Raw genomic sequence first — 27,968 nt, 5'->3', positions numbered from 1 at the left:
AAAAAAAAAAAAAAAAAAAAAAAAAGTTATATACCCTATAAATGTACATACACACAAAACTACATGTGCACCAGAAGCTGCAACTACACCATAGAAGACCAGCTAAATATGGTGCAGATTGTTTAAATAGTGTGAGCCATTGTTTTATACTTGCAATCAAAATAGCCGACCACTGTGTTGGATAAAATGGGAATATCCATATAATCTTATCCAAGTGCAAACAATTTATTTTTCATTTTTCCCAAATTTAGCTCCCCTCCCCCCATGGTGTAAAATATACATGACCAGTCACTTTCTCTCAATTTATAAATACATTACTTTTACATTTGGTACATCTAGTCTTCGATTGCTTTGCTAAAATATATTGGAAATTCACACAGGTCAGTCTTAAGTAAAAGCAGGTGTTATTTGGAGATATGCCGGGTGGTGATTGTGCCATCTTACCTATCACTTCTGTGCAGAGATTCTGCTTATTCAGACAGCGGCACACGCACTCCGTTTAGGCAATTAGTTTGGCAGGGAGTTGCCAGACGTCAGGCGTTTCTTCCATGAATCCTTGTATTCTAATAGAACAACCTATACTTTTGCTCAGTTACTAGAACAGTTTTCCTTTCTGAGCTGCAGTTGATAAAAATAACTTGGTTGGCAACATCCACGGCAGTGAACAATTGATTCTTTGTGTATAAAAATACAGAAATAAAAGTCTTGGCACAGCAGAACATGCCCTCGTGGCACTGATGAGAATAGTGAGGATTTCTACCAAAGTGCTTGAAGCAGTGCCACATTCAGACAGATACCACTAGGCCATTACTGGTATATTAACAGTATGTGAGTCCTTAGATGGGCCATGGACTGTTTCGCCTTCTATCACGCTGGTCAAATAGCAGCAAGGACCGCACATCCTTTTGTAGAACTTGTTTGTGTAAACTACTAGTGTTGTCCTCTTATAGACTTCTACATATGCCAACGGTTCAGCATATGTGAGGATCCACAGATCACATCCCATATCACAGGCACATTAGACTTCTTCATCGGGATCTGCCACCTCGGCTACTTCTATCTCTGGGAGGGACTCATTCCAGCAGTTCTCATGGCTCGCTTTAAAGGAACTGGATACCAGGGTGACAGAAGGGGTCATGGGTTAGATATACAACACTGGTGGGGTCAACAGTCATAGGTTTCAAGAATTCATTGCAATTATATGACAAAGCATTTTATAGGGGAAAAAATGCCATTAGGTGCAACATTAAAAAAGCAACCTCCTCCATTGTGGTCTGGAACATTTTTATAGGATACATTTGTGCCATACAGTCTCCAAAGGATACTGGCATACAGTGCCGAAATAAAAATGCTGTTGAGGGACATACAATCCGTAAAGTGGACCTATCATTTCGCAAAGGAAATTTTTAAAAGTGCCATAAAAGCATAACATCTATAGACGAGAAAAAACCCCCCCAAAAAAACGAAAAACACCCGGTGCACATCATCGCTTGTTTAAAGTGACAAAGGGTCGGGGGTAAGCGGTTGTGCTTACCTTGTGGTATTGTGCTAGGAGCACAACACCGAGAAGTGCCTGTATGGTCTCAAAGGACTGCAGCTGGTAAATCCATGCAGGGGTTGTCAAGGCTCCCTCAGTAGATCGAGAAAAATGGAGAAAAAAAAAGGGGATAAAATTCTCCAGCGCTGTCCAAATGTGAAATTGAAGGATTCAATCCAAGACAAGAAGTTTTAAATAAGATATAGGTTTAATGGATAAGAATGCTACGCGTTACGAGGTCGGACCGATCTCTTCATCAGGCAAAGAAACATACAATGTAGGTTTCTTTGCCTGATGAGATCGGTCCGACCTCGTAACGCGTAGCATTCTTATCCGTTAAACATATATCTTAATTAAAACTTCTTGTCTTGGATTGAATCCTTCAATTTCACATTTGGACAGTGCTGGAGAATTTTATCCCTTTTTTCTCCATTTATCTCGATAAAAGCATAACAATCCGATTTAAAGGAACGCAATGCATTATTTATTTATGTTTTGACCCTGTTTTTAGCGGAATTCAACCTCCCCACGCACCGTTACCTCTTCTCACAATCATGAACCTTGTTCTGCAGTTGCCAGTACATGCAGCACTGACGCCGTTGCCTTCACGGCATATAATCTATAGCGGCCGAATCGGGGGGCGCGGACAGAACCGGTGCCAGCACTGAGCCTCTACCACAGCAGATGACGTCAGCACAGAGACGAGGGTCGTCTGCTCCTACAGACAGTACTTCGGCAGATTCAGAGAATACTTTGGAAGACCCGCAGGAGCACGCACGCTGAAGGACGGGCTGAAGTGCGTATTCACTGCAAAGCACTTTGGTAGACTGATTTCTCTTGGCAAAGGACAGCAGAATATTTGTTTAGCAGCAAAAGGCCACATGGCAACGGGAGAAACCGGGAGGAATAAAGTGGGTAAGGAGACAGAACTTGTTATTTTACTAAATTATGGAATAAGCTATCTGCCAATGTTGAGATGAAATAGGGAAAATACATTTAAAACGAGTGACCCTTTAGACAATGCTGTAAAAGTCCCTAAAATGTTGCCATGTAGACAAAAAACAAAACCATTTAGTGGCCCACATAACTCCACCATTTCACAGCACTTGTTATAGCAGCTCTGTAACAGCCAGCCATAGTCGGCCAGTTATAACTGGACCATCTCAGATGTCTCAATATCTCTAAATAAAACGAGAAGCCAGCAGATTCAATGCCTTTGCTCAGAACCGTAAGAAATCCGTAGCTCAGCCTCATAAAAAATTTATTTGGTCAAAATTAACAATGTAGTATTACAATTTTCAGTGGTACGGATTGAACAATGTTGCAGTTTAGACCCTCTAAACTTGTAGGTAGGTTTGGTTCCAGAGATACATCGTATTGCTAGTCGTAAAACGTATATAATTGTATCCAATAAGAAAACAGGGGTGATAAAGGTCATGACACTAAGAAGCGTTAGACCCCCCCACACCTTATCCTTCCATTACTAAACGTACTTGCCTGCAAAGGAGATATAAGGAATTTACAATCACTTCATGCAATTCTCCCTGGGGTGTCAGTTTTGGAGGAACATTTTAGCACAAAAAAAACTTTAACATGTGGGCCTAAAAGGTGACGGATGCCACTGTATGGCCTCCGATAAACGTATGTGTCAGGAGGCTCCAGTGACATAACTGTTCGTATATATCCTCTTGGATCCACACATAGAACTCTCCACCCGCATGGCAGTCCTATCGCACCTTCTGAGCAGCCGGAGTTCCCCGGCTGCTATCATGACCCGGGGAAGCAACGTCACTGGAGCTTACCTGTGGTAGCCCAGGAAAGTGCAATAGGGCCGCCGTATTAATGGGTGGCTGTCTGTGTGAATCCCAGAGGACCACACAGACCAGACATTGGTACATCATGGGAAGACAGGCAGCCCGAGTTTGCAGGCAGGGCGGCCTCTGCTGTGTCGGAAAGCTCCAGTGATAACTGCCCAAATATGGACAGTTACAGAACTGGAGTTTTATGACGCATACGTTAAACGGAGTCCAATGACTGAAGCCTAACAGTGGCATCCGTCACTCAATCTATTATGGTACCCATTTAATGGAAACGTCATGAACTCTTGACCCTTTTCATGGCATAGCCGTTAAATGGATACCATTATAGTCTATGAGTGTTGGATGCCGCTGTTAATGGATTAGTCGAGAGCTTATTCCTGACGTTTATGTTAAACGTAGGCAAAATACGTGAAGTGCGCAGGGCCCAACATGTCTAGCAAGATGCACTAAATTAAGGTCATTTCCACACCGTGCAGATTTGCATGTATTTTCGAAGCCAAAACCAGGAACGGAACCTAAAAGGAAAAAATATATAGAGTAAGTCCTTATAGGTCTGCTCTCTGGGATCCAATTCTGGTTTAAAAAAAAAAAAAAAATGCATGTAAAAATCGGCAGCAAATCTGCACTGTGTGAACAACGCTTTATCGTACAGAACTTTGAGGCATTTGGCGCATCATCTACTGCCTGTCTAGTCTAAGTTTATGCGGTCTAAATGTTAGACAGAATTAGTAAATCTGCTCCATAGTGTTTTTACTGATTCTTTCTAGGGGTCAAGTGCCTGGAATACAAAAACAGCAGCAATTCCAAATGTCAATTCTATTATGCACCGACATCTTACCTATTGTCTGCAGAAGCCACCTGATCTGCTTCTATGGCCGAGGACTCCACCTCTCCACTGCACTCGCTCTCTTCTCCAGAAGGTCTACGTGCCTTCCCATTCTCGGTGCTCAATTCCCTAACAAGAAGTGGTTATAGGCTGACATTTTTAGGATGATCAAGGCAATAGAGGATCTCTAGATATACTACTACTATTAGTAGTTTCCATAAAATAGTGAACTGTAAGAACACCACTAGAACGTTATTTATGAAAATTGCTGCCAGTAGCATCTGAAAGGAAGTAAAACTAGAGCAGAACCTTCAGAATTACATGACGTTGTCCTGTGTGCGGACCAGAACCCTATAGTCGGCTGTTACTCACAAACAGGATACGACCTACCGACAGCCGAATACAATGTATAGCATGCTGATGGGTAACCGGGATGCTGCAGGAAATGTGAAATTCACCAATTTTAAAGTCCCGGATAACCTTTATAAGAATTTAATAGAAATGTAAAAATCAGTAGGTGGTCTGTATAATGCATGGAAACGCTAGACCCCTGGAGTGGGTGCTGCTATTTGCAATGGCTCTTATACTCTAGCTGGGCCCAGAATGGGTGTCCCAACTTCTATTACATCCATATGACATAATAATGGATAGGGGTTGTCTTAACCAAACATTTATTAAATGAAGTTTCAATTCTAATGGCCATCTTGATAAGAAAGTTGTTGCTTAAATTTGCTGGGGACTCCCCATAATTCTAGTTTTTAAGCCATACTTACATCTACATTAGATATTTTATGACCCCGGGCGTTATGGCTGTGTGTGTGGTTGTTTTACCTGGTGTTACAGCAGAATGGAATCCTACAAAATCCAGTTTTACCTTGCGGATGAAACAAAAATGGCATTTCCAGGAGAGGTTGCATTTTTATTTTCCAAATGACATAATCCCCCAATCCCTGCAGCACACCGGGAAAAACTGCATGTGAAACTAACAACGCGTTGCCTAGACCTTTAAGAATAACCCCCCCCCCCCCACCCAAAAACAAAACAAAAACACACGCAGAGTTAATAGGATATACTCACTGGATCCGGCTTTCAAGTGACTGAATGTGCAATTGCTTTTCATTTAACAGCTTCTTCAAGGCTTCAAGCTCCTTCTGTTTCTCGGCAAGATCCCTTTGAAGTCTGTAATTTGTTTCTTCTAAAGTTTCGCAAAAAGCCTGGACACATATACACTCCGTCAAAATTTGCAAACAGAAGAAAAATAAAGAAAAAAATAATGCGCTTGGACTAGCATATTGTAGATGATACCCAAGAGACAAGATGTCCCAAAAAGGAAAAAACTAAATATAAAAAGGGTTATTAAAATGTACTCACTCTGCTTTCTTCCAGGCTATCAAAAGGACCAGGCGGATCGTCCAGGCACAGAAAGAGCCTCACATGGGCGCTGAAATCAAAGCAGGATCTTTAATCTAGTTTACATAAACTTCTTAAACTGTATGTTCATCTCTGAAAACTTTTATAATAAAAAAAGATAAAAAATAAATAAATATATATACATATATATATATATATATATATATATATATATATATAATATATATATATAAAAAAAAAAACACACACAAAAGCAGCACCGTTCCTGCAGTATCAGGTGCACAGGTTCCTGTTCAGACACACGACCAGTGTCCCAAATAGCCAACGATATCCAATACACGAGACAGAACTCCAAATTCAGTGAAAAAAATCGGATCACTTTAATCACCACTTGCAAGTGGTGATTAAAGTGATCCGATTTTTTTCACTGAATTTGGAGTGCTGTCTCGTGTGTGTGTGTGTGTATATATATATATATATATATATATATATATATATATATATATATATATGCGCGATTTTGCCCAAAAATTGAATCTAGATATTTTTTAATTTTTTTCAACACTATAGAAAGATCCAGTAATACACGCTTAAGGCCCTTATACACTTCGCAATTATCGGGCAGACAAGCGTTCATAGAGCGCTCGTTGCCGATAATTGCCCTGTGTAAACAGCTTGTTCATCAGCTGATCGTATAGTTTTAACCCCTTCCCGACTTTTGCCGTATGGGTACGTCATGGAAAGCATTGACTTCCCGCAAATTGCCGTACCCATACGCCAAATGCTCAGCCGGTGCCATCATCGCCGGATTTCAGCTGTATCTGACAGCTGACATCCGGCTGTAACGGCGGGGACCGAAATTAGCTTCGATCCCCGCCATTAACCCCTTAAGTGCAGCGCTCAAACGCGAGTGCGGCACTTAAGGTGTTTGCAGCTCATCGGAACCCCAGCAATGAAATTGCTGGGGTTCCGGTGGCTGCAATGGCAACCGCAGGCCTAATACTGGCCTCCCGGTCTGCCTAGCACGGAAGCCGGTCAAGATCCGCCTGGCGGCGGAGACTGATCGGCTTCCGTAGCCGCCGGCAAGATGGCGCCGGCTCAGAAGCTGATCCGGCATCATCAGCGGTGGAAGTCAGCTGTATGTTACAGCTGACATCCACCTGTAACGGCAGGAACCGGAGCTAGCTCCGATCCCTGCCATTAACTCCTTCGATGCAGCAATCGAAAGCGATTGCTGCATCGTATCGGTTACTAGCAGATCGCCAGCCCTGACAGGCAATCAGGACTGGCGACTGCTGCTATGGCAACAGGAGACACAATTGTCTCCTGCTCTGCCATTACGGAAGCCGATTAGGAAATGCCGGGAGGTGAAGCCTAATCGGCTTGCGGTCAGTGAATAACTGACAGATCTAATACATTGCACTATGTAGGTAGTGCAATGTATTAGAAAAAAATAAATCTGACAGCTGGACCTTCAAGTCCCCTAGTGGGACTTGAGAAAAAAAAAAAGTGTGAAAAAAGTATGAAAAAAAGTGTAAAAAGAAAGTGAAAAAAATAAAAGTTTGAAAACAATAAACGTTTCAAGTAATAAAATAAAACACAATCCCTTTTACTCTTATCAAGTCCTTTTATTATTGAAAAATAATAAACCATATGTATTTGGTATCGCCACGACCGTAACGACCTGAGGTATCAAAATATTATATTATTTATTGCACGCGGTGAACAGCGTAAAAAAAAAAACAAAAAAAAAACAAAACTTAACACTATACCAGAGTTTGTTTTTTGGTCACTTTGCCCTATGAATATAGGAATAAAAAAAAAAGTGATCAAAAAGTCGCACGTATACCAAAAATGGTACCTATAAAAACTATAGCTCGTTTCGCAAAAAAACAAGCCCTCATACAGTTCAGTCGACAAAAAAAAAAATGAAAAAAAGTTATGGTTCTCACAACTTGGCGACAGAAAAAATAAATTTTTACAAAAGTAGTTTTATTGTGCAAAAAGTTGTAAAACATAAAAAAGTCTTACAAAATAGGTATCGCGTGAATTGTACTGACCCGCAGAATAAAGTTAACATGTAATTTATAACGCATGGTGAACGCTGTATAAAAAAAAAACTACATAAAACTATGCTAGAATTGCGTTTTTTTTGTTTACCTGGCCTCCCAAAAAATAGGATAAAAGGTGATCATAAAGTCGCATGTACCCCAAAATGGTACCAATAATAACTACAGCTCGTCTCCCTCTCTCTCACTGTGGACATATTGTTTTTCATATGCCATAGACTTCAGCACATTGTCAGCCCCAGTTTTATATGTGCACACTCCAAGACAACCCCTTTAAAGAGGACCTGTCACTAGATACTACAAAATGAGTTACTAGTTGCACCTAATAGCTGCTGTGTCTAAGAGTCCAGCGGTGTTTGTGCTGTACTTGGGGGTCCCCTCCGTTGCGGAGCTATATACCCCTCTTTAATTAGCAACTAATATGGAAACGAGCCGCTGGCTAGCCAAGTGGGTTTGGCCGCCAGCAATACTTAATGGGAGGAGCTACCACTGAGCCTCTGACGCTGACCTATCAGCATGAGGCTGACACACAGCGATACCCATCACTGGAGGTACTCCCCTGGATAATACTGCCTGCCATAAATGTCCGATAGATCTATCTCTAGAATGGGGCCCCCGTTCTACCGCTGTGTGTTACGGTCGACGCGTCTGATACCAGACTATTAGGGTATGTGCACACGACCTCTTTTCAGACGTAATGGAGGCGTTTTACACCTCGAAAAGACGGCTCCAATACGTTGGCAAACATCTGCCCATTGCTTGCAATGGGGGTTACGATGTTCTGTGCAGACGAGCTGTCATTTTACGTGTCGCTGTCAAAATACGGCGCGTAAAATGACGGCTCGTCAAAAGAAGTGCAGGACACTTCTTGGGACGTTTTTGGAGCAGTTTTCTCATAGTCTCTATTGAAAACAGCTCCAAAAACGGCCGTGAAAAACGCGAGTTGCTCAAAAAACGTCTGAAAATCAGGAGCTGTTTTCCCTCGAAAACAGCTCTGTATTTTCAGACGTATTTTTTTCATCGTGTGAACATACCCTAAAGGAGAAAACAGCGTAGGGGTTTTGGGGGCTCCGTTCTAGAGATAGAAGCAGGATTATCCAGGCGAGCAACTCAAGTGATAAGTCAGCGTCAGAGGCTCATTGGTAGCTCCGCCCATTAAGAATCGCTGGCGGCCAAACCCACTTGGCTAGCCAGCGGCTCACTTCCATATTAGTGGCTAAACAAAGAGGGCTCCACAGCTCAGCAACAGGGGGGACCCCCAAGTTCAGGACAAACACCGCTGGACTCTTAGGGGAGACTAACTCATTTTGTAGGACCTAGTGACAGGAAGAGTCAAGCTATTGTGAGGCTCATTGGTCAGAGTGAAAACTGCAAGAATAATTATATATATATATATATATATACACACACACATACACAAAAATCCGCAAATTCTTAAAAACTTTAATTGAAACCATAGGTCATTTTCTGATGACACATTCCATTTAAAGAGGCTCTGTCACCAGATTTTGCAACCCCTATCTGCTATTGCAGCAGATCGGCGCTGCAATGTAGATTACAGTAACGTTTTTATTTTTAAAAAACGAGCATTTTTGGCCAAGTTATGACCATTTTCGTATTTATGCAAATGAGGCTTGCAAAAGTCCAAGTGGGCGTGTTGAAAAGTAAAAGTACAACTGGGCGTGTATTATGTGCGTACATCGGGGCGTGTTTACTACTATTACTAGCTGGGCGTTGTGTATAGAAGTATCATCCACTTCTCTTCACAACGCCCAGCTTCTGGCAGTGCAGACACAGCCGTGTTCTCCAGAGATCACGCTGTGTCGTCACTCACAGGTCCTGCATCGTGTCAGACGAGCGAGGACACATCGGCACCAGAGGCTACAGATGATTCTGCAGCAGCATCAGCGTTTGCAGGTAAGTCGATGTAGCTACTTACCTGCAAATGCTGATGCTGCTGCAGAATCAACTGTAGCCTCTGGTGCCGACACGATGCAGGACCTGTGAGTGACGTCACAGATCTGCACTGTCAGAAGCTGGGCGTTCTGAAGAGAAGTGGATGATACTTCTCATCAGAACGCCCAGCTAGTAAAAGTAGTAAAAACGCCCCGATGTACGCACATAATACACGCCCAGTTGTACTTTTACTTTTCAACACACCCACTTGGACTTTTGCAAGCCTCATTTGCATAAATACGAAAATGGTCATAACTTGGCCAAAAATGCTCGTTTTTTAAAAATAAAAATGTTACTGTAATCTACATTGCAGCGCCGATCTGCTGCAATACGAGATAGGGGTTGCAAAATCTGGTGACAGAGCCTCTTTAACCCCTTCCCGCTCCTTGACGTACTATTACGTCATGGCAGCTGTATCGTTCGCGCTCCATGCCGTAATAGTACGTCTCAGGAGTAACGGCCGTTTCGGCCGTCCTCCCGACACATACAGGAGCTGTGACGCTGCTGTCTTGTTCAGCAGCTGTCACAGCTCCTACAGCGGGGACCGATCGCTGTGTCCCCGCTGATTAACCCCTTAAAAGCCGCGTTCTATAGAGATCGCGGCTTTTTAGGGGTTAAGCTGCCATCGCCGGCCTGCTACGCGACAGCGGCCGGCGATGGTGACTATGGCAACCGGACACCAAACAATGGCGTCCGGCTATGCCATAGACGGAAGCCTAGTGGGTCCTGATAATGTCAGGACCCACTATGCTTGCTGTCAGTGAGTAGCTGACAGTTCTAATACACTGCACTACGCATGTAGTGCAGTGTATTAGAATAGCGATCAGGGCCTCCTGCCCTCATGTCCCCTAGTGGGACAAAGTAATAAAGTAAAAAAAAAAGTTAAAAAAAGATGTGTAAAAATAAGAAAATAAAAGTTTTAAAAGTAATAAAAGTAAAATCACCCTTTTTCCCTTATCAGTCATTTATTATTAATAAAACTATATAAACAAACAAATAAACTATACATAATTGGTATCGCCGCGTCCGTAACGGCCTGAACTACAAAATTATTTTGTTATTTATCCCGCACGGTGAACGCCGTAAAAAAAAATATTAATAAACCGTACCACAATCACAATTGTTTGGTCACTTCACCTCCCAAAAAATGGAATAAAAAGAGATCAAAAAGTCGCATGTACCTAAAAATGGTCCTGATCGAAACTACAGTTCGTTACGCAAAAAATAAGTCCTCGCACGGCTTTATTGATTGAAAAATAAAAACGTTCTGGCTCTTAGAATAAGGTAACACAAAAAGTGAATGATTGTTTACAAAACGTATTTTATTGTGCAAACGCCATAAGACATAAAAAAAAACTATAAACATCTGGTATCGCCGTAATCGTATCGCCCCGCAGAATAAAGTTAATATATCATTTATAGCGCACGGTGAACGCTGTAAAAAAAAAAGTATACAAAAACAATAGTAGAATTGCTGTTTATTAGTCACCACGCCACCTAAAAATGGAATAAAAACTGATCAAAAAGCCGCATGCACCCCAAGAAAACTACAATGGATTCCTCAAGGGGTCTAGTTTCCAAATTGGGGTCACTTTTGGGGGGTTTCCAATGTTTTGGCACCACAAGACCTCTTCAAACCGGACATGGTGCCTAATAAAAAAGAGGGCTCAAAATCCGCTAGGTGCTCCTTTGCTTCGGAGACCGGTGCTTCAGTCCATTACCGCCCGAGGGCAACATGTGGGATATTTCTCTAAACTGCAGAATCTGGGCAATACGTATTGAGTTGCGTTTCTCTGATAAATCCTTTTGTGTTATAAAAAAAATGGTATAAAAAGAGTAAATTTCACCTCTACTTTGCTCTAAATTTCTGTGAAACACCTAAAGGGTTCATAAACTTTCTACATGCTGTTGTGAATACTTTGAGGGGTCTAGTTTCTAAAATGGGGTGTTTGATAGGGGTTTCTAATATATGGGCCCCTCAAAGCAACTTCAGAACTGAACTGGAACCTAAAAAAATAAATAAATGAGGCAATACTTCGCTTCTTACATTATACTGATAATGAGCCGTGCCCACTCCGAGATGACCCCAGTTTTGACCGTTTGTATAAACGGAGACCCCTATTAGACCGTTCCAGTGCCCGGTTTTCCCAAGCATACACCCCCGAGAAGTGTTTTTCTATTGATGAGTCCCTGGTACATTTTAAAGGGAGGGTTCAATTCCGCCAGTACCTGCCGGGTAAGAGGGCAAGGTATGGCGTGAAGATGTATAAGCTGTGCGAGAGTGCATCCGGGTATACCTACAGGTTTAGGATATATGAAGGAAAGGCCACCCCCAAACCAGACTGCATCCTGGACTACAATAGGTACATGGGAGGGATGGACTTGTCAAATCAAGTCCTGAAGCCCTACAGCGCCATGCGGTGTGGTATAAGAAGCTGGCCGGGCACATCATACAGATGGCTTTGTACAATTCGTATGTGCTACGTCGATGTGCAGGCCAGAGGGGAACTTTCCTGGAATTTCAAGATCTAATCTTTAGGGACCAGGAAGGGGGGGCACCCAGTACTTCTGGAAGCGAGGCCACACGCATCGTACCAGGGCAACACTTTCCAGGAGAAGTTCCCCAAACCGGTGGAAAGGGAAAGAGTCAAAAGAGGTGCAGAGTCTGCTATAAGAGGGGGATAAGGAAGAACACAATATACCAATGTGACACGTGTCCCGAAAAACCAGGGCTCTGTATAAAAGATTGTTTTAAAATGTATCATACATCCCTTGATTTTTAATTTACCCTGATGCACTCCGCACAGCTTACCCCCCTCATCTTTCCCTTCTGAGCCCTGCCGTATGCCCAGGCAGCTGATAACAGCCACATGTAGGGTATTGTCGTACCCAGGAGAACCCACATTACAATTTAAGGGGTGTATATCTCCGGTGGCGCATGCTGGGCACACTATATTGGACACTGAAATGGCATATACATATATAAAATTGCAAATCTCACACTGCACCATCTGCTGCGCATTATCTTTTACACAGTACCTGTGGGGTCAAAATGCTCACTACACCTCTAGATGAATGTCTTAAGGGTGTAGTTTTTAAAATGGGGTCACTTCTCGGGGGTTTCAACTGTACTGGTACCTCAGGGGCTTCTGCATACATGACTTAGCACCAGAAAAGCTCCAGTAGGCCAAATGGTGGTCCTTTTCTTCTGAGCCCTCCCATGGGCCCAAACGGCAGTTTATCACCACAAATGGGGTATTGCCGCACTAAGGACAAATTGGGCAACAAAATGGGGTATGTTGTTCCTTGTGAAAATAAGAAATTTTGATCAAAAATGACATCTTATTGGAAAAAATATCATTTTTTTCATGTCACAGCCCAATTCAAATAGGTGCTGTGAAAAAACTGTGCGGTCAAAATGATAACAAAAACCATAAATGAATTCCTTGAGGGGTGTAGTTTCCAAAATGGGGTCACTTCTGGTGGGTTTCCATTGTTTTGATACCTCAACGCCTCTTCAAACCTGGCATGCTGCCTAAAATATATTCTAATAAAAAAGAGGCCTCAAAATGCACTAGGTGCTTCTTTGCTTCTAGGGCTTGTGTTTTAGTCCACGAGCGCAGTAGAGCCACATGTGGGACATTTCTAAAAACTGCAGAATCTGGACAATACATATTTAGTAGTGTTTCTCTGGTAAAACCTTCTCTGTTACTAAAAAAAAATTGAATAAAATTGAAATTCAGCAGAAAAAAAATGAAATTTGCAAATTTCATTTCCACATTGCTTTAATTCCTGTGAAATGCCTGAAGGGTTAAAAAACTTTCTATATGCTGTTTTGAATACTTTGAGGGGTCTAGTTTTTAAAATGGGGTGTTTTATGGGGGTTTCTAATACATAGGCCCCTCAAATCCACTTCAGAACTGAACTGGCACCTTCAAAAAAAGGCTTTTGAAATTTTCTTAAGAATATGAGAAATTGCTGTTTATGTTCTAAACCTTGTAACGTCCAAGAAAAATAAAATAATGTTCAAAAAACGATGCCAATCTAAAGTAGACATATGGGAAATGTGAACTAGTAACTATTTTGGGTGGTATAACCATCTGTTTTTCAAGCAGATGCATTTAAATTCTGAAAAATGCTATTTTTTGTAAATTTTCTCTAAATTTTGCAATTTTTCACAAATAAAGACTGAATATATCGACCAAATTTTACCACGAACATGAAGCCCAAAGTGTCACGAGAAAACAATCTCAGAATCGCTTGGATAGGTTTAAGCATTCCGACGTTATTACCACATAAAGTGAAATATGTCAGATTTGAAAAATGGGCTCTGAGCCTTAAGGCCAAAACAAGGCTGCGTCCTTAAGGGGTTAAGGCCTGTTCACAGTGTTTTTCTGAATGTTATATATATATATATATATATATATATATATATATATATATATATATATATATATATATATATATTTTTTTTTATTTTTTATTTTTTTTTTAAGTGAACTGTGCACGAGCCCTCTGACTAGCATTAACAGCCTTCACCGTAACAGGATTATTTAACACATTTCCCACTCAATTCTCCTTGGGAGTCGTCGCCCTTTTACAACAGCTGAGCCCCTTCAGTAATGCCACATGCTCCATTTGGTATGTCAGCACCCTTCACTATATCTGGGTCTGACCACGCTGACGTCCACACCTGCTTCCACTGCTGCTAAAACAAAAACTTCCTATGTAGTGCCAGCAATAAAAATTCCAGATTCCTATTCTAAAAATAAAAAACAAAAACATGAACCAATAAACCACAGAAGGAAAAACAATTGCTGCTTTTCAAGTCTCCATCCACTGCAAGTTATGGAGACCTCCAGGCTTCCTAATGGGGAGAATCCACAGCACACAGTGGACACTGTACACACATTGTTCAGGGAGAGCGATTCCCACACAAATCGACATTTTATACAACATACGCCGCCAAACGCGTACTACATCCTTCCTAGTCAGTTATGAGCGGGCCGCTAGCCCACGTAGTCACAACAGCCGGGAGAGGAGAATGAGCAATTCTTCTGTTTCCCCAATATAAGGCTCCATTATACCACTGTGCGACATTGTTCTCCTCCCAGACAATCTCAAGTGACCTCCTTCACCCTCTGCTGATGGGGCAATGCTCCAAACATGAATATTTCTGCCATGCAAGCACAGCTAGAAAGACTGCGAAAAACAATGAAATTAGACTATGTGCTCAATGCAAGCCCCCTCCGCCCTATACATTGTAGCTACAGACGCAGCATTACCTACTGATCATCATCAGGATTAAAAAAAAAAAAAAAAAAAACATCTAATTCTGGTTTCGGATTTCTGTTTGCCCACATTTCCATGCACTGTACCCCATTTCAAACACTGACCTGACTGGATGGGGCTTATATCACTACTGATCTTCCTGGTTCACTAACAACAAACATTTCAGTATTTACTGTCAGAGGCAGAGCAGAGAGTATTTAAAGAAGTGGTCCAGGATTAAAAATACGTGTCTGTGTTTTATTCCCCACGAACAGCGCCCCTCGTGTCTATGGTGGGTAGGTGTGTGCGTTCGAGTTCAAGTCGCAATACCAGACAGGTGAATTTTTTTGGGGAAAAATAAAATAACCTCAAACTAGAGCTGGGCAATTAATCGTGAAAACACCGAAACCGAAATTCAGCGCAATTAACAGACATTATTTTGCTCATTTTGGTTTCTTTTCCCTCGGTTTCAACTGTATGTCCATCCTCAGGATGCAGATACAGTTGAATCCAATGGTAGAGCAGGGAGCACTGAGGTCCCTGCTCTACCATTCACTATGTATCGCCTGATGCTCACGGCTCAGCGCAGACAGGTAGTGTTTTCAACACAACGGTCTCCGTCTAAGCCACATAGGCCAGAGGAGCAGAGGAACAGGGGCATTATACGGTGTGGGGAGCATTATGGGGGCAGTATCAGGGTGTTATTATATACAGCAGGCTCAAGTGAAAAATATTAATTCAATAGTGTAGCATGCATATAGGGGGCATGGTATGCAAAAAGGGTGAGGCCTAAATCATCATTAATTGTAATCGGTTACATGTTCAACTAATCGGGATTTTGATTTAGCTCAATCGCCCAGCCCTACCTCAAACCCATTTTCTAATTTTACACAACCCTTTAACTCCGTAGAACAGTGCAAATTTTATTCTCCATTCAGGGCTTGTGAAAAGTTGGTTGTTGAAACTGTACAGACCCTGTAAAGTGCAGATGAAAGTTTGCGGCCATGGCCGATTTCTACAATTTTGCCCAACAATCATTTTAATATTTTTAGCATACGATCGAGAGGTCTTACCGATATCTGCCCAAAAGGATTTCTTGAGGCCAGTATCCAACCAACTTTATATGTTTCTTTGTGCATGCATTTTTGTTTGTTTTTTACGACACCTCATCCCAGGTCTGCCAGTTCAGTTGGACATGTTCATTATCGGCCACATGCTGGCTTATCTTGATCTAATGTGTGCGGCCAGCCCAAAGGTGGCCATATACAGATTGTCGGCCAAACCTGCCAATTTCAGTCGACCATCTAATGGGTATGGGATCGTCCCGACGCTTACGTCAGATGTCGGGGTAGAGAAGGATTGGGGAGTTGTATTTCAAGATGCCCAATGCTTTTGTTCTCAGGGTAGAAAACCCGCTGCCAGGTGTTGGACAGCGACTTACTGCCCATTCAAAATATATGCACACTCAGCAGAGCACGCATGGGAGATATCAGGGGGGGAGATAGCTGTCAGCTAAAAGATCATTCGTTCGACAGCTATCTATCGTGTATGGCCAGCCTTAGGATTATGGACAACCAATAATTATAGCCCTCTTTTACACGTGTTGGGGTCCAATTTAACATCTGGTTCACACAGTGAGGTTTTAATAATTGCTATTTCACGCAAATTAACAACTTTCTAAATTATACTTTAAAGTCTAATGGTAAAAAAAGGCGACCACCAATGGTTAAAAGCAATAATCCTTGGCTGGGTGGATTGAGTTACACAGTTAGGTGTGTATTAGACAAGCCGTACTTATTATTCTGAACTAGATTAGAACTGGTCTAACAACTCCTCCAGGGTGAAACAGGATATCTAATAGTCAGTTGTGATACGCCGTTAAAATAGTTATCCTCTGTTAACATCACGTTAGGTGAACACATTTGTCATATGCACCAGGAACGCTCCCAGCGCATAGGTGAATGGGGCCTATGGCTGTTTTCGCATGACCGTGTCCTTTTCGACTCCAGTGGGGTGGTAGAAGTCAGAATACTTTTTTTATTCTTTACTGTAAAGGAAGTCGAGGCAAACTGTGCTTTCCTATACAGTGGGTGCCACGAAAAAATAAAAAAAATAAAAATAAAAAAAATAAAAATAAAAAAAAAGTGTATACCGCATGGTATATATTTTAACACTGTGCCCATTGGGCGACATATGCCACTGTATGGCTATACAGTGGCATACATCGAAACCGCCCAACGTATACCTCCAATGTATTGCTCGGACAGGATGTGAACAGAACTTGAAAAAAACAAACCAGGTTTATAAAAGAGTTATCAATATCAGCGCAGCATATAAACGGTGCACCAATCTCTCCCCCGGTACAGTGAGCAAAAGATTCATCGACAGGGCCCCAATATTATTTGATAGAGAAGTTGCGCTAAAGGAAACTCTAAACCCCATCTGCAAAATGTGGAACAGGAGCTTCAGAAATGCGGAGTTCACAGCTTGACCCTCCGGATGCATTTGGTCAAGGAAAGCAAGGATCGGGCATGCCAGTTTATAATGTAACGGTTTCCTGTTAGATAAGAGTGGCTAGAAGTGCATGGCACCCATGTCATAAACACGCATGTGCGGCTGATCATTGCGTCAATGTTTACAGTGGAGCCGGGGAAGGGGCGGTGACAACTAATGTGTTAATCTGAACTTGGGGTTGTGCTCACTAATTGGTCCCAAAATTGACAATCAGGCCAAGTCTTGTCCCAAAAATAAGTCCCTAACCCTTCATCAAGGTGTAAAGGGAAGTTATTTGGTCATCTGTTATGTAGAAGTACCTGTTCTAGTCTTCCCTTTATATCAACAAGGAGCATAACAACTCAGTCTGTCCCGCCTCAGCCTCTGGTATGAATAGTATAGCTGATTTTGCAGTAAAATACCTATGTATCCGCCATGAAAGTAGACCGGGGTTAATGTATTCCTGCTCTTTCCAAGATGCAGAGAAATCTTGCTTTACGTAAATGTAAGACTTCTCAGTGGCTGAAGGTATCTGCTAGTTTTTCGACCAGACCACGCCAGATTTGCCTGCTCTAAGGCGACGGATCAGACTATAGGTTCACAACTTTTCCCTATTTGGCTAAGATAATGCAACATTTATTTCCAGTGTTAAAATAGTGCACCCTTCTTTTTATTCAGGTGTATATTTTTCGGCTATTAAAACCGTAAACATGAATAAAGACTATGCTATCGTCAACTAACATAAGTGTCTATAGAAGGCAAACTAGCGCATTCTGCAATTCCTTATACGGAAACGGAGTCTACAAATGCTGGAATCCAGTCTTATATGGACTTTGGGGATTTAGGGTATGTTCACACGCAGAGTTTTCAGGCGTATTTTGGGGCGTTAACGCCTCGAAATACGCCTGGAAAAACACTAAACCTCTACAAACATTTGTCCATTGAATTCAATGGGGAAAAACTCTAGTTCAAACAGGGCCTTTTTTTCAATGGAAAAACAGCTCCAAAAACTGCTAAAAATCAGAGGCAGTTTTTCCTTGAAAACAGTTTGGTTTATGATTTTGGGTGTGAACATACCCTTATAGTAGGTGACTGCTCCAGTTTCAGACATGTCTGCTTTCATTTGGAACAGATAAGTGCACAAGATGAAGAGCAGAGAACTAATGTTATTACGGGCAATAAGGAGTAAGTGGGAATAATGCCGGACATACCAGTTTGCAATGTCCTTGTGGGCTACCAAGTTCTGTAAGAAAGCCTGCAGGCCCAACTGCCTTTCCTCAAGGAAATCATAGTCGTAATTGTCCTTAAACCAGCGTTTAGGAGGAAGAGCAAGCCGGAAACCAGGAAACATTTCTTTCAGCTGTTAAGGATTTAAAAGTACAATTTAGTAGAGGATATTGTATAAGAACAAGTAAAAGCAAGCGTTAAGAAAGCAAACAATTTCATATATAAAGACCGGATTCTGTGAGTATAAACTGCTAGGGCATATAAATGTATAGGACGTCTATATATTGTGGAAAGAATTCCAAAATGACAGTGTTTACAGACTATAAATTCAGTGCTTATGTGTAATCTATCTATTACTGAAATGTATAGGGAGATGGAGTAACCTATAGATACTGGATGCCCATGCCTATAGGCAGTCTTCCTAAAAAAATTAAAAAAGATATGAAAACCATAACAAATGTGCTCTACATCTCCTCTGTTGGAGAACCTCAGTAGAGAAAGCCACTGTATATATTTTTTCTTTTTGGGGAGAAGATGTATAGTCCTATGTGAACTACATAAAAAAGATCAGCCAAAGATCAGCTTCTTTCACAAGGAACCATGATCAGTAATGTATGGGGATGAGCGATCATAAGGGTATGTTCACACGCAGAGTCAAAAACGTCTCAAAATACGGAGCTGTTTTCAAGGGAAAACAGCCCCTGATTTTCAGACGTTTTTTTGAGCAACTCGCGTTTTTCAGACCTGTTTTCATTGAGAAAACGGCTCCAAAAACATCCCAAGAAGTGTCCTGCACTTCTTTTGACGAGGCTGTAATTTTGCGAGCCGTTTTTTGACAGCGACGCGTAAAATGACAGGTCGTCGGCACAGTACATCGTAAGAACCATTGAAAGTAATAGGCAGATGTTTGCCGACGTATTTGAGGCGTTTTTTCAGATGTAATTCGAGGCGTAAAATGCCTCCGATACATCTGAAAATAGGTTGTGTGAACCCAGCCTTACACCGATCGTTCTTACCCACACATTTCTATCACATCGGCAGCACGTCTACCTGTTTACAATACATCGATGATATTTTCGGCTCCATAAGTAATACGATCAGCTGATGAATTAGCCTTTGCTCGTTCATCGGCTGATCGTTGCCCTGTTTACACAGGGAAATCATCTTGAACGGAGCGCTCATATGAACACTCGTTTCCCAGATCATTGGCCCTTGTCAAAGCCTTAAGGCAGGAACTTTAGGTGGGGATTTATATGCTGCGCAGATTCCACAGCGTGTAAATTCATCCTAAGGCCTTGTTCACACATTAACTATTGGATACAGATTTTGCAAATAAAAAAATAAATAAAAAAAATTTAAGCCAAAACCAGAATAAAATCCAGGAGAGTAGACATATACGGCATTCCGTCATATGTTTCTTCGGTTTAGGTTCCATGACTGGGTTTGGCTTAAAAATACATGCAAAATCTGTACTGTGTGAACAAGGCCTTAACGTTCGTGCAGCCCCATTGTTTTTTTTTTATATACTTTGGCTGATGTTTTTTTATGTAGTTCATTTAGGACCAAACCGCAAGGCAACCTCTGTCCATTTATTTTCCACTGCCAAATAGGTGGAAGGCATCAAATACATTACAACATTTTCAACATCCTTCCTCTTCAGTTTTCCATTCATCTACATAAACAGAAGGATGATGAAGGTTGTGCATCAACGACGGTGTTTCAGGAGAGAAGTGCGTCATATGACCACTGGATTCCTAATAAACCAGTGAGAACACTAGATTTCCAGTAACATAGGATTTTAGATATATTTTCTGCAATTACCATTGTAAATACTCATTAACCAGTCCTACAGACCGCATCAAAATGCAGATAAACGCAGGTAATTCCGCACTTTTGGTGTGGAAATTACATTTTAATGTGGAAGCCGGCGCAGATTTTATGCTGCGCATTTCGGTGCGTTTTGTTCTAAACTTGTCAGATACAATTCCGAGATGGAAACACAAGATAAGTTGACGTGCTGCGGATTGTAAAAACTTCACCACACGTCAATTTATGTACAAAAAAAAAAATGACTTGAGATGTATTACACTGCGGATATGCCGCAGGCAAATTTCCTTATGCACAACCGATCACAAAATTGGTAAAAAAAAAAAAAAAAAAAAAAAGAAGAAGAAGAAGGACCCATGTATAATAGTATATACACAGCAACTATGACATCATAGCTGGCAGAGCTTACCTTGTCATTCAGCCGCGAAAAATCTGTGTACCTCCGGAACACCACCCAGCTCTCATCCGGGCTTCTTCTAGCCAAAATCTTGTAAACCTGTCATGGAGACAACACCAAAATAAAATTCATCTGCATGTAAATAAAATAGTTAAATCCCAAAGAAGAAATAAATAAATCCATATATCCAGTACAAGCATAAAGGTTTCTACTTAATCAGAAGATGGATAAATATGTATTCAATGTAGAACTCTTCACCTGATCACATCATACATTGAGAGGTACGGTTCAAACATTTTTTACAAGGAAATATTATTGAACATAAGTAAATAAATCCCTTTCAGGACACCTCTTCTAAAGTGCTTTTCTCTCCCGTCCAATCTGGCGGTGGGCACCTTAATTTGCATTCAGCATGGGCATTGAATTGGCTTTCCGACCCGGAGTTTATTGGCTGCAATAGGAACCACCGTTAGAATTGGCCCAAAATAGACATGAAGCTTCGCGATCTATCACTAGGACTGCTAAGTCACGGTTGGATGGACTACATTTTCCTCACAAGTATTCCCATTTGCAGCACAAGACAAGATCAGCTGAAGCCCAGGCCATGAGTAAGAATCCAGAAAAATATTCAGATTATAGATGTATGAAGAGGACGACGGTCACCAAAACAATGAGGAACTTCTGCGCTATCTGCAGAAAAAAGATAATCCTAGAAACTTTTTTGAACAATCACCACAGTGTTGGACATTGGTACTTCCTGGTGATTTCCCAAAGTATTATAAAATAGGTAAACACCGACAGAAGAATAGACCAGTCTGTTCACCAAGTTCAAAGTAAAATATTTACAGAAACCTTTGGTGAAATTTTTTTTAGGTCATGTTTGTGATACTACGTACATTTCTAGCATACTTTTATTAAACATTTTGCTTGGTTCCTGTTTTGCAGCTTCTATGTATCCGCTGCACATAGAAGTTGCAGAACAGCGGCCAAATTGGTCTCTCGATCAGCAGTGACGGTGGAAGGGCTGATCTGATGAATAGAGCCAAGCAGCCGGCCCCATCATTCGTGTCATTGACACAGAGTGAGGGGGCAGAGATCGTGTCACCACAAGATCGCCACTCCGAATCTCCGGGTCTGTGCGACTAAATAAAGAATACTACATTTCATAATTTCAGATAAGCAAAACGATAAACCACTTTTCTTTTCGTCAGACATCGCACTTTAATCTGCTCCCTATTAAATAAACCCCATGATGGTGTGTTTACAGAATGGGGAAACTAGTGAGGCCCAATGGGGAAGGGACTTCTGTAGATCATCCACACTATATAAATAAGCGATCATTAGAAACTTGATATTATAAAAAGGAATGGCTATAAAGTAGACGTTACATGAAACTTTACTTCATTCTATGTGACCTATAAAATATGACAGCTTTGTAGCAGCAACAACCACATCAGTCCTGGAGCTAAACCTTCCCTTCTGATCACTGCAAATCCATTTTTGGTTTCCTCCCTAAGTGCAGGAATCCCAATGAACTTTGTTTGTAATAGGATTGTGAACGGTTTAGCAAGTCAATAATGTGAAGTCAGAAGTGACTCCATTATTAAGAATAGCGACTGTCCGGTGTGACAGTCACTTCAGATCGGATGTCAGGGCTGAATAGTGTGACTTCAGACTAGCGATTCCCCCCAGTAACAATATGCAGGGAACCTGTAGCCCAAGACTGCGTTGACGCCTGTAGTAGACAACGGGCTACTAAAGGAGAAATGTCTACATGCCATAGAGGTCTGATAGGTGTAGGTCCCATCTCTGGGCAACCCCATCCAGGTCCTCCACATTGCAGCTGCCGTCTACAGCTAATCAGGGGTGTCAGAACCCCTGTTCTCGTGATAGAAGGTCCTACCTCGGAGATTCCACCTATTAGACATTTAGGTCATATCCGTAGGATATGCCAAAAGAGTGTCTTGTCGGAATTCCCCTTTAATACAGTTTTTCCCAGTGAGAAATGGGCACCTTCTATTAATGCTGCTCTTTGCTTTAGCTAAAAGAGGGGTTTACAGATTGTATCAATGCCCCTCTATAAAGGTACAGGATTAGACCAGGACAGCTTTGTTCCAAAAACAGCACCACATCCGTTCCACGGGTTATGTGTAGTATTACAGCTTAGCCCCGTTCACTTCAAATCAACAGGAGTGGCGCAGTTTCAGGAAAAAATCAGTAATGTTTTTCTACTCCTGGAAAGCCCCTTTAAGATGCCCAAAAGGGCACATAAGGTCCTGCCTTTAAGTGTGTCAGCTACTCTAGGATATTCTACATGAGGACAACATAGGAAAGAGGAGCAGACACGGAGCTCTAAGATATATACAGGAGTTTCCTATCATTCCATTCCAGGACCTGCTTCCTCCACCCGCAAAGTGATTGACCGCTTCTCCTCTCCGTGTGCGCGTGCATTAAGCGCTGCCAATGAAATAAAAAAAGTGCACCGACTATATGAGTTATAAGGATACACGTACTGTAAACTTTGCTCTTTCCTCCATCACTTCATATCCTAAGATGGTGGGTGTTGAAGGCCGCTCTTCCAGCTCTGCGGAGTTAGGAACATGTTCGTGTGGCACTGGTCGGGAGCTGTACTCTACAGAGGAGTCAAATTTAGTCCTTACGAGGGGGCTACTACACACAGAGGACGTACAGCTCAGCTGATCGGGGGCACTAAGCTTCTTGCGGCTTCTAGGGTTGCCATCTTCAGGTGGCTCTTTTGAGGAGGTTGAACTTGTTGAGCTGCTTCCAAGGGATGAGCTTCTATGGCTTCTAGTGGATATGTTGCCTGAAGAAGGATTTCCTATTGGCACAGGTACATAAGGGGTTGCCATCCTCTCTGCACTTTTCTGCTGGTTAACACTGCCAAATAACTCCACACATTTAATCAACCATCATGTTCCTTCAGAAAAGTGACATCTGTAAATATAAAAAAAAAACTTATTTCACAATATATCCAAAAGGTATAGTAACAAATAATAATTAAAAAAAAAACATAAAAAAAATAAAGCAGACTCCATGGACAAAGCTTCCATTGATACACACAACACAGGACGACCGGGATTTTCATGACGACTTGTGCCGTTTCACGCTCCCTTGACTGAAAACCGTAATATGATGTCCTCGCAAACGTTGTACCAGGACAGACTCTAGTTCCCATGAGGTGAATTTGGTACCAAAAATCCCACAAACTGCTTGGAGTTTAGAAAACCGCATTCACACAATCCAGAAAAAAATAAAAAAAATAAGCATCTGTGCGGATTTGAGGCCATGCCGTCGATTTCCTGCAGAATTGCCTCAGATTTCACCCACTGTAGTGAAATCCGAGTCATAATTCATGTGAATATCTTGATTTTTTTAATGCAGATTTACAGATTTTAACGGTAAATCAGTCACAAGCGAACACTAAAAAACAAGCCAATGAACGCCATAAAAGTTTTGTTATTGGGGATCCAACATATGGGACCCCTACTGATCCAGAGAACAGGGTAACATTCAAGTCATTGGGAAGTATGGAAACAGCCAGACATGCCCACTCACAAGATGGATATTGCATAAAAATACTCAATTAAAACCTCCCTATAAAAGAGTTTGTCACCAGGATAAACATTTATCCACAGGATAGGTGATAAGTGTCTAATCACGATGCCCCCCCCCCCCCCCCGATCACTAAAACAGGGTTCCTGAGCACACGGTTCCTCCTCACTGTCAACCCCCCCCCTTAGTGAGGAGGAGCTTGAATAGCGGCATTGGAGCATGCACCCTACCACTCCGCTCGATGTCTATGGGACTGACGGAAGCCGCTGGAGCCTGTTTAAGGGTATGTTCACACGCAGTGTTTTCAGGCGTATTTTGGGAATTAAAAACCTCGATATACAGCTTGAGAAACGCAGACAAACAGCTTTCCATTGAAATCAATGGGAAAACCGGCGTTTAGTTCTGATGGGGTGTTTTTTTACGCTGCGGTTTTAAAAAACTGCACATAAAATGACCCTGCGTAAAAAGAAGGAGCATGTTACTTCTTGAGATGTTTTTGGAGGTTTTGGAGCGGTTTTTCATTAGGTCAATTGAAAAACAGCTCCTAAACTGGCTTTAAAAAAAAAAAAAAAGCCCTGTCAATTTCAGCTGTTTTTAATTGTATATGTGAACGTACCCTAACAGGCGCTCCATCCAAAGTTCTCCTTTGGAAGAGGAACTGGGAGCTTAGGGTTCGTTTTAGCAATCGGTGGGGGTCCCAGTGGTAGGGCCCCTAATGAGGAGATAAATTTTGATTCTGGGAATACCCCTTTAACTAACGTTATCTTTAAGCGTGTTTATGGAAAATATATATGGCTCCACGAAAACGTTGTTGGGGCATCATCTAAACGCTACATAAAACGCGGCAAAGAAAGCGCAGGCAGGTCAAAATCTGCCTCAAAAGGCAGATTTTTCTGCCTGCAATAAAAAGCTATGCGAAAATACACACACAATATATATTATATATATATATATACATATATATACACACACACACACACACATTACATATAATGCACAATTTAAATTAGACAAGTATTTGGGGGGGGCGCCATAGCAACATCCCTCATGTATAAGCAACAGCGCCACCAAATCATTTATATATCGTCGTCATATTCCGCAGCGTTGTACAGATTACAAACTCCCCTGTGGGGCTCCCAACCCGGTCTATCTCAAGGATTTGCGCAAACATATATAGATGCACACCAACAACTTAATCTCGCTATATGTAAGGCTTCATTCACATCTGCATCGGAACTCCATTCATGGGTTCCGTCGGAGCTTTCCGTCAGGGGAATCCATGAACTGAACCCAAACCGAAACCACAGGTTTCACAACGATGACAAACGGAAACCATCTGCACCGGATCTGGTGATGCAAACAGAAACCGTAGAGTTTGGATTCCGTGCACGAGTTCCCGACGGAAAGTCCCGACGCAGATGTGAACGCAGCCGAAGACCTACATACTATATAGACTCCAGGGCAATTTCATTGTAAGCGAGTTCACATATCAGTAGGTTTCTAGAGTTGTAGAAACGTAAACATTGTAACATAGTACGGAGGAAAAGGATGTAAAGACAAAGGTCGTCCCTGGTCATGGTCCCTGGCCGGAGTATAAAGGTCATGCTTTGTATTGATACAGCTGTAAACAGTAATAATATTGCCCCTAAGCAGCAGAAAACCCACGAGCCGGCCATTGACTTGAAAGAGCGAACAGTAAAACAATAGTTTATCAGCCCCGATCTCCCATAGATGTCGGGGTGAGATCGCATGTTATGTAAATGTCGGGAGGGGGACAAGCAGCCACCAAGCCCATCAGTTGCCGCTTATCTCAAGAAGAAACACTGGCTGAAGGACTGTTGTATTCCTGTATAGCAGTGCATTACACAGCATCTTGGTGGATCCTGTCGGAATAGATCTAAATTAGGTAAGATCTGCTGTCCGGAGTGTGAAGCCATCCTAATACTAGACATAAGCAGAGCGAAGTACACAAGATTTTGTTGCAAAAAGTTTAGATGAATGGAACATTCACAGCTTTGTAGTCACAGAAATTACTGCAACAAAATCTGCAGCGTGTGAACCAAGACTTAGGTGCCAATAGAGTCTCTAGGACATGAATCTCCAGTCTGTGTCTCTCCAACTGTCAAGGAATTCTGGGAGTTGTAGTTTCGCAACAGCAGGAGAGCCACAGGTTGGAGACACTGCTCTGGGGGGGTTGGTTTCCTATAGGAGTGGAGGGAAACAGCATTTTAAGGGTGCGTTAGTCATCGGTTGCCATTGGCACGTTATTAGTGGCTCCGCAAATAATAATAATGACCAAACTTACGTATTTGACCTATATCATAGATTTTCACATTCCCATAGAGATCCATCGTAACAAGCGCCGTCACATGAAGATTAGAATAGTCGCAGTTTTCATCACACGCATTAATAACCACATCTTAACAAAACTAACAATGTTATTACATATCAGATACGAGGTGGTAACAGAATACAACGTCATCACACGATCCCCGCACATAATACAGCAGCAAACACGGATATCAGACACGCTGCAGCCAACTACTTATAATACGCAGCCAAAGTACAGACACAAGACGAGACCAGCGCGTTATATAAGAACATAGCGGACGGGGAGACTGCTGCGCACCTGTAGATCAGGACCCGTGCGGCCGTATGTACTTACATAGCACGGTCACTGATCATAACCGCACGAGCTGACAGCAGTGACGACACTCACCCGCAGCTCCGCACACTCATACTACACGGACCGCAGCGAGCCAAAGGACCTTTGATGCTGTCACGGTCATGTGATCAGTCACATGTATGGGCGGGGTCAGGATTACAGGAAATGTCGGAACGTGAGCAAGAACAACAACAACTTACATAGTGTGTGCAGGGAAGAATACTGTGTGTATGTGCGTGCATACATACATACATACATATATACATACATACATACATACATACATACATACATACATACAGTGCATATACAGCGCATATACAGCATGAGGGCTTTATATTGTGTCGAGGCACTATGTGGGCATTCAACTGTGGGTGACCCTATGGGGTCATGATACTATGTGTGGGGCTACTATAAGGCATTGTACTGTGTAAGGGACACTATAGGGCATGATTATGTGTAGGGGCATTATGTTGGAAGGTGCTATAGGGCATAATACTTTGGGGGGCACTATGGGAGCATTTTACTATGTGGGGGAACTATAGTGGCATAATACTATGTATGAGGCATAGTCTGTAATTACTGTGCTATAGGTGTATTATTTGGGTATAATGTCAATCTGTCTGGGGTGCGAATAATGGGAGTCTGTCAGGGCTCCCCCCCTACATAGGTGTATAGGAGACAATTTTAGTCATACCTACTTTGGTGTTGTAGTTGAAATCCTCACCCTGAAAAAAAACCACGCTGAATATGAAGTGTCCGGCTCCCGCTGTAACTTCTTCCTAACCCCTCCCCTCTGCTCTTGAGTGACAGCTTTACTGGTCCTCAGCCTCATGATCTGTAGGATCCAAGTGGAGGCTGAATTCTGTCATGTCTCCACAAAGAAGAGGAGAATTCCGCTCTCCTGTCTCTATCTACCACATATAGACACGTAGC

General features: G+C 42.1%; 1 protein-coding gene across 7 annotated transcripts; it reads right to left on the bottom strand.

Annotated features, from left to right (window-relative positions):
- Window positions 1–35: 35 nt before the first annotated feature.
- SNX16 (sorting nexin 16) lies at window positions 36–27,802 on the bottom strand. Of its 7 annotated transcripts, XM_075826076.1 has the most exons (9): window positions 27,033–27,114; window positions 23,308–23,749; window positions 20,807–20,893; window positions 18,555–18,703; window positions 5,555–5,624; window positions 5,261–5,397; window positions 4,196–4,312; window positions 3,827–3,872; window positions 1,017–1,109 (listed from the first exon to the last, which is right to left on the bottom strand). In XM_075826076.1, exons 2-9 carry the CDS (start codon window positions 23,662–23,664, stop codon window positions 1,101–1,103), a joined length of 972 nt encoding a protein of 323 aa, XP_075682191.1. In that variant the 5' UTR covers window positions 23,665–23,749; window positions 27,033–27,114; the 3' UTR covers window positions 1,017–1,100. The 7 variants fall into 7 exon arrangements, with proteins under 7 accessions (XP_075682190.1, XP_075682189.1, XP_075682187.1 ...); XM_075826075.1 differs by lacking the exons at window positions 3,827–3,872; window positions 27,033–27,114 and adding an exon at window positions 27,730–27,802 and having other exon boundaries at window positions 36–1,109; XM_075826074.1 differs by lacking the exons at window positions 3,827–3,872; window positions 27,033–27,114 and adding an exon at window positions 27,734–27,793 and having other exon boundaries at window positions 36–1,109.
- Between the last annotated feature and the right edge of the window lie 166 nt (window positions 27,803–27,968).

Source organism: Rhinoderma darwinii, chromosome 5 (genome assembly GCF_050947455.1).
Source record: "Rhinoderma darwinii isolate aRhiDar2 chromosome 5, aRhiDar2.hap1, whole genome shotgun sequence".
NCBI lineage: Eukaryota > Metazoa > Chordata > Amphibia > Anura > Rhinodermatidae > Rhinoderma > Rhinoderma darwinii.
Note: the sequence above shows the minus strand (reverse complement) of the source record. Positions and strands in the feature narration are given on the sequence as shown.

Excerpts from the sequence above, each read along its gene's own strand:
- SNX16 (XM_075826075.1), bottom strand. The coding sequence starts at position 23,664 with ATGGCAACCCCTTATGTACCTGTGCCAATAGGAAATCCTTCTTCAGGC. Across the intron at positions 20,894-23,307 it reads AGGAAAGAGCAAAGTTTACA|GTTTACAAGATTTTGGCTAG; the intron begins GTACGTGTATCC and ends TCTCCATGACAG. Across the intron at positions 18,704-20,806 it reads TTTCGCGGCTGAATGACAAG|CTGAAAGAAATGTTTCCTGG; the intron begins GTAAGCTCTGCC and ends AATCCTTAACAG.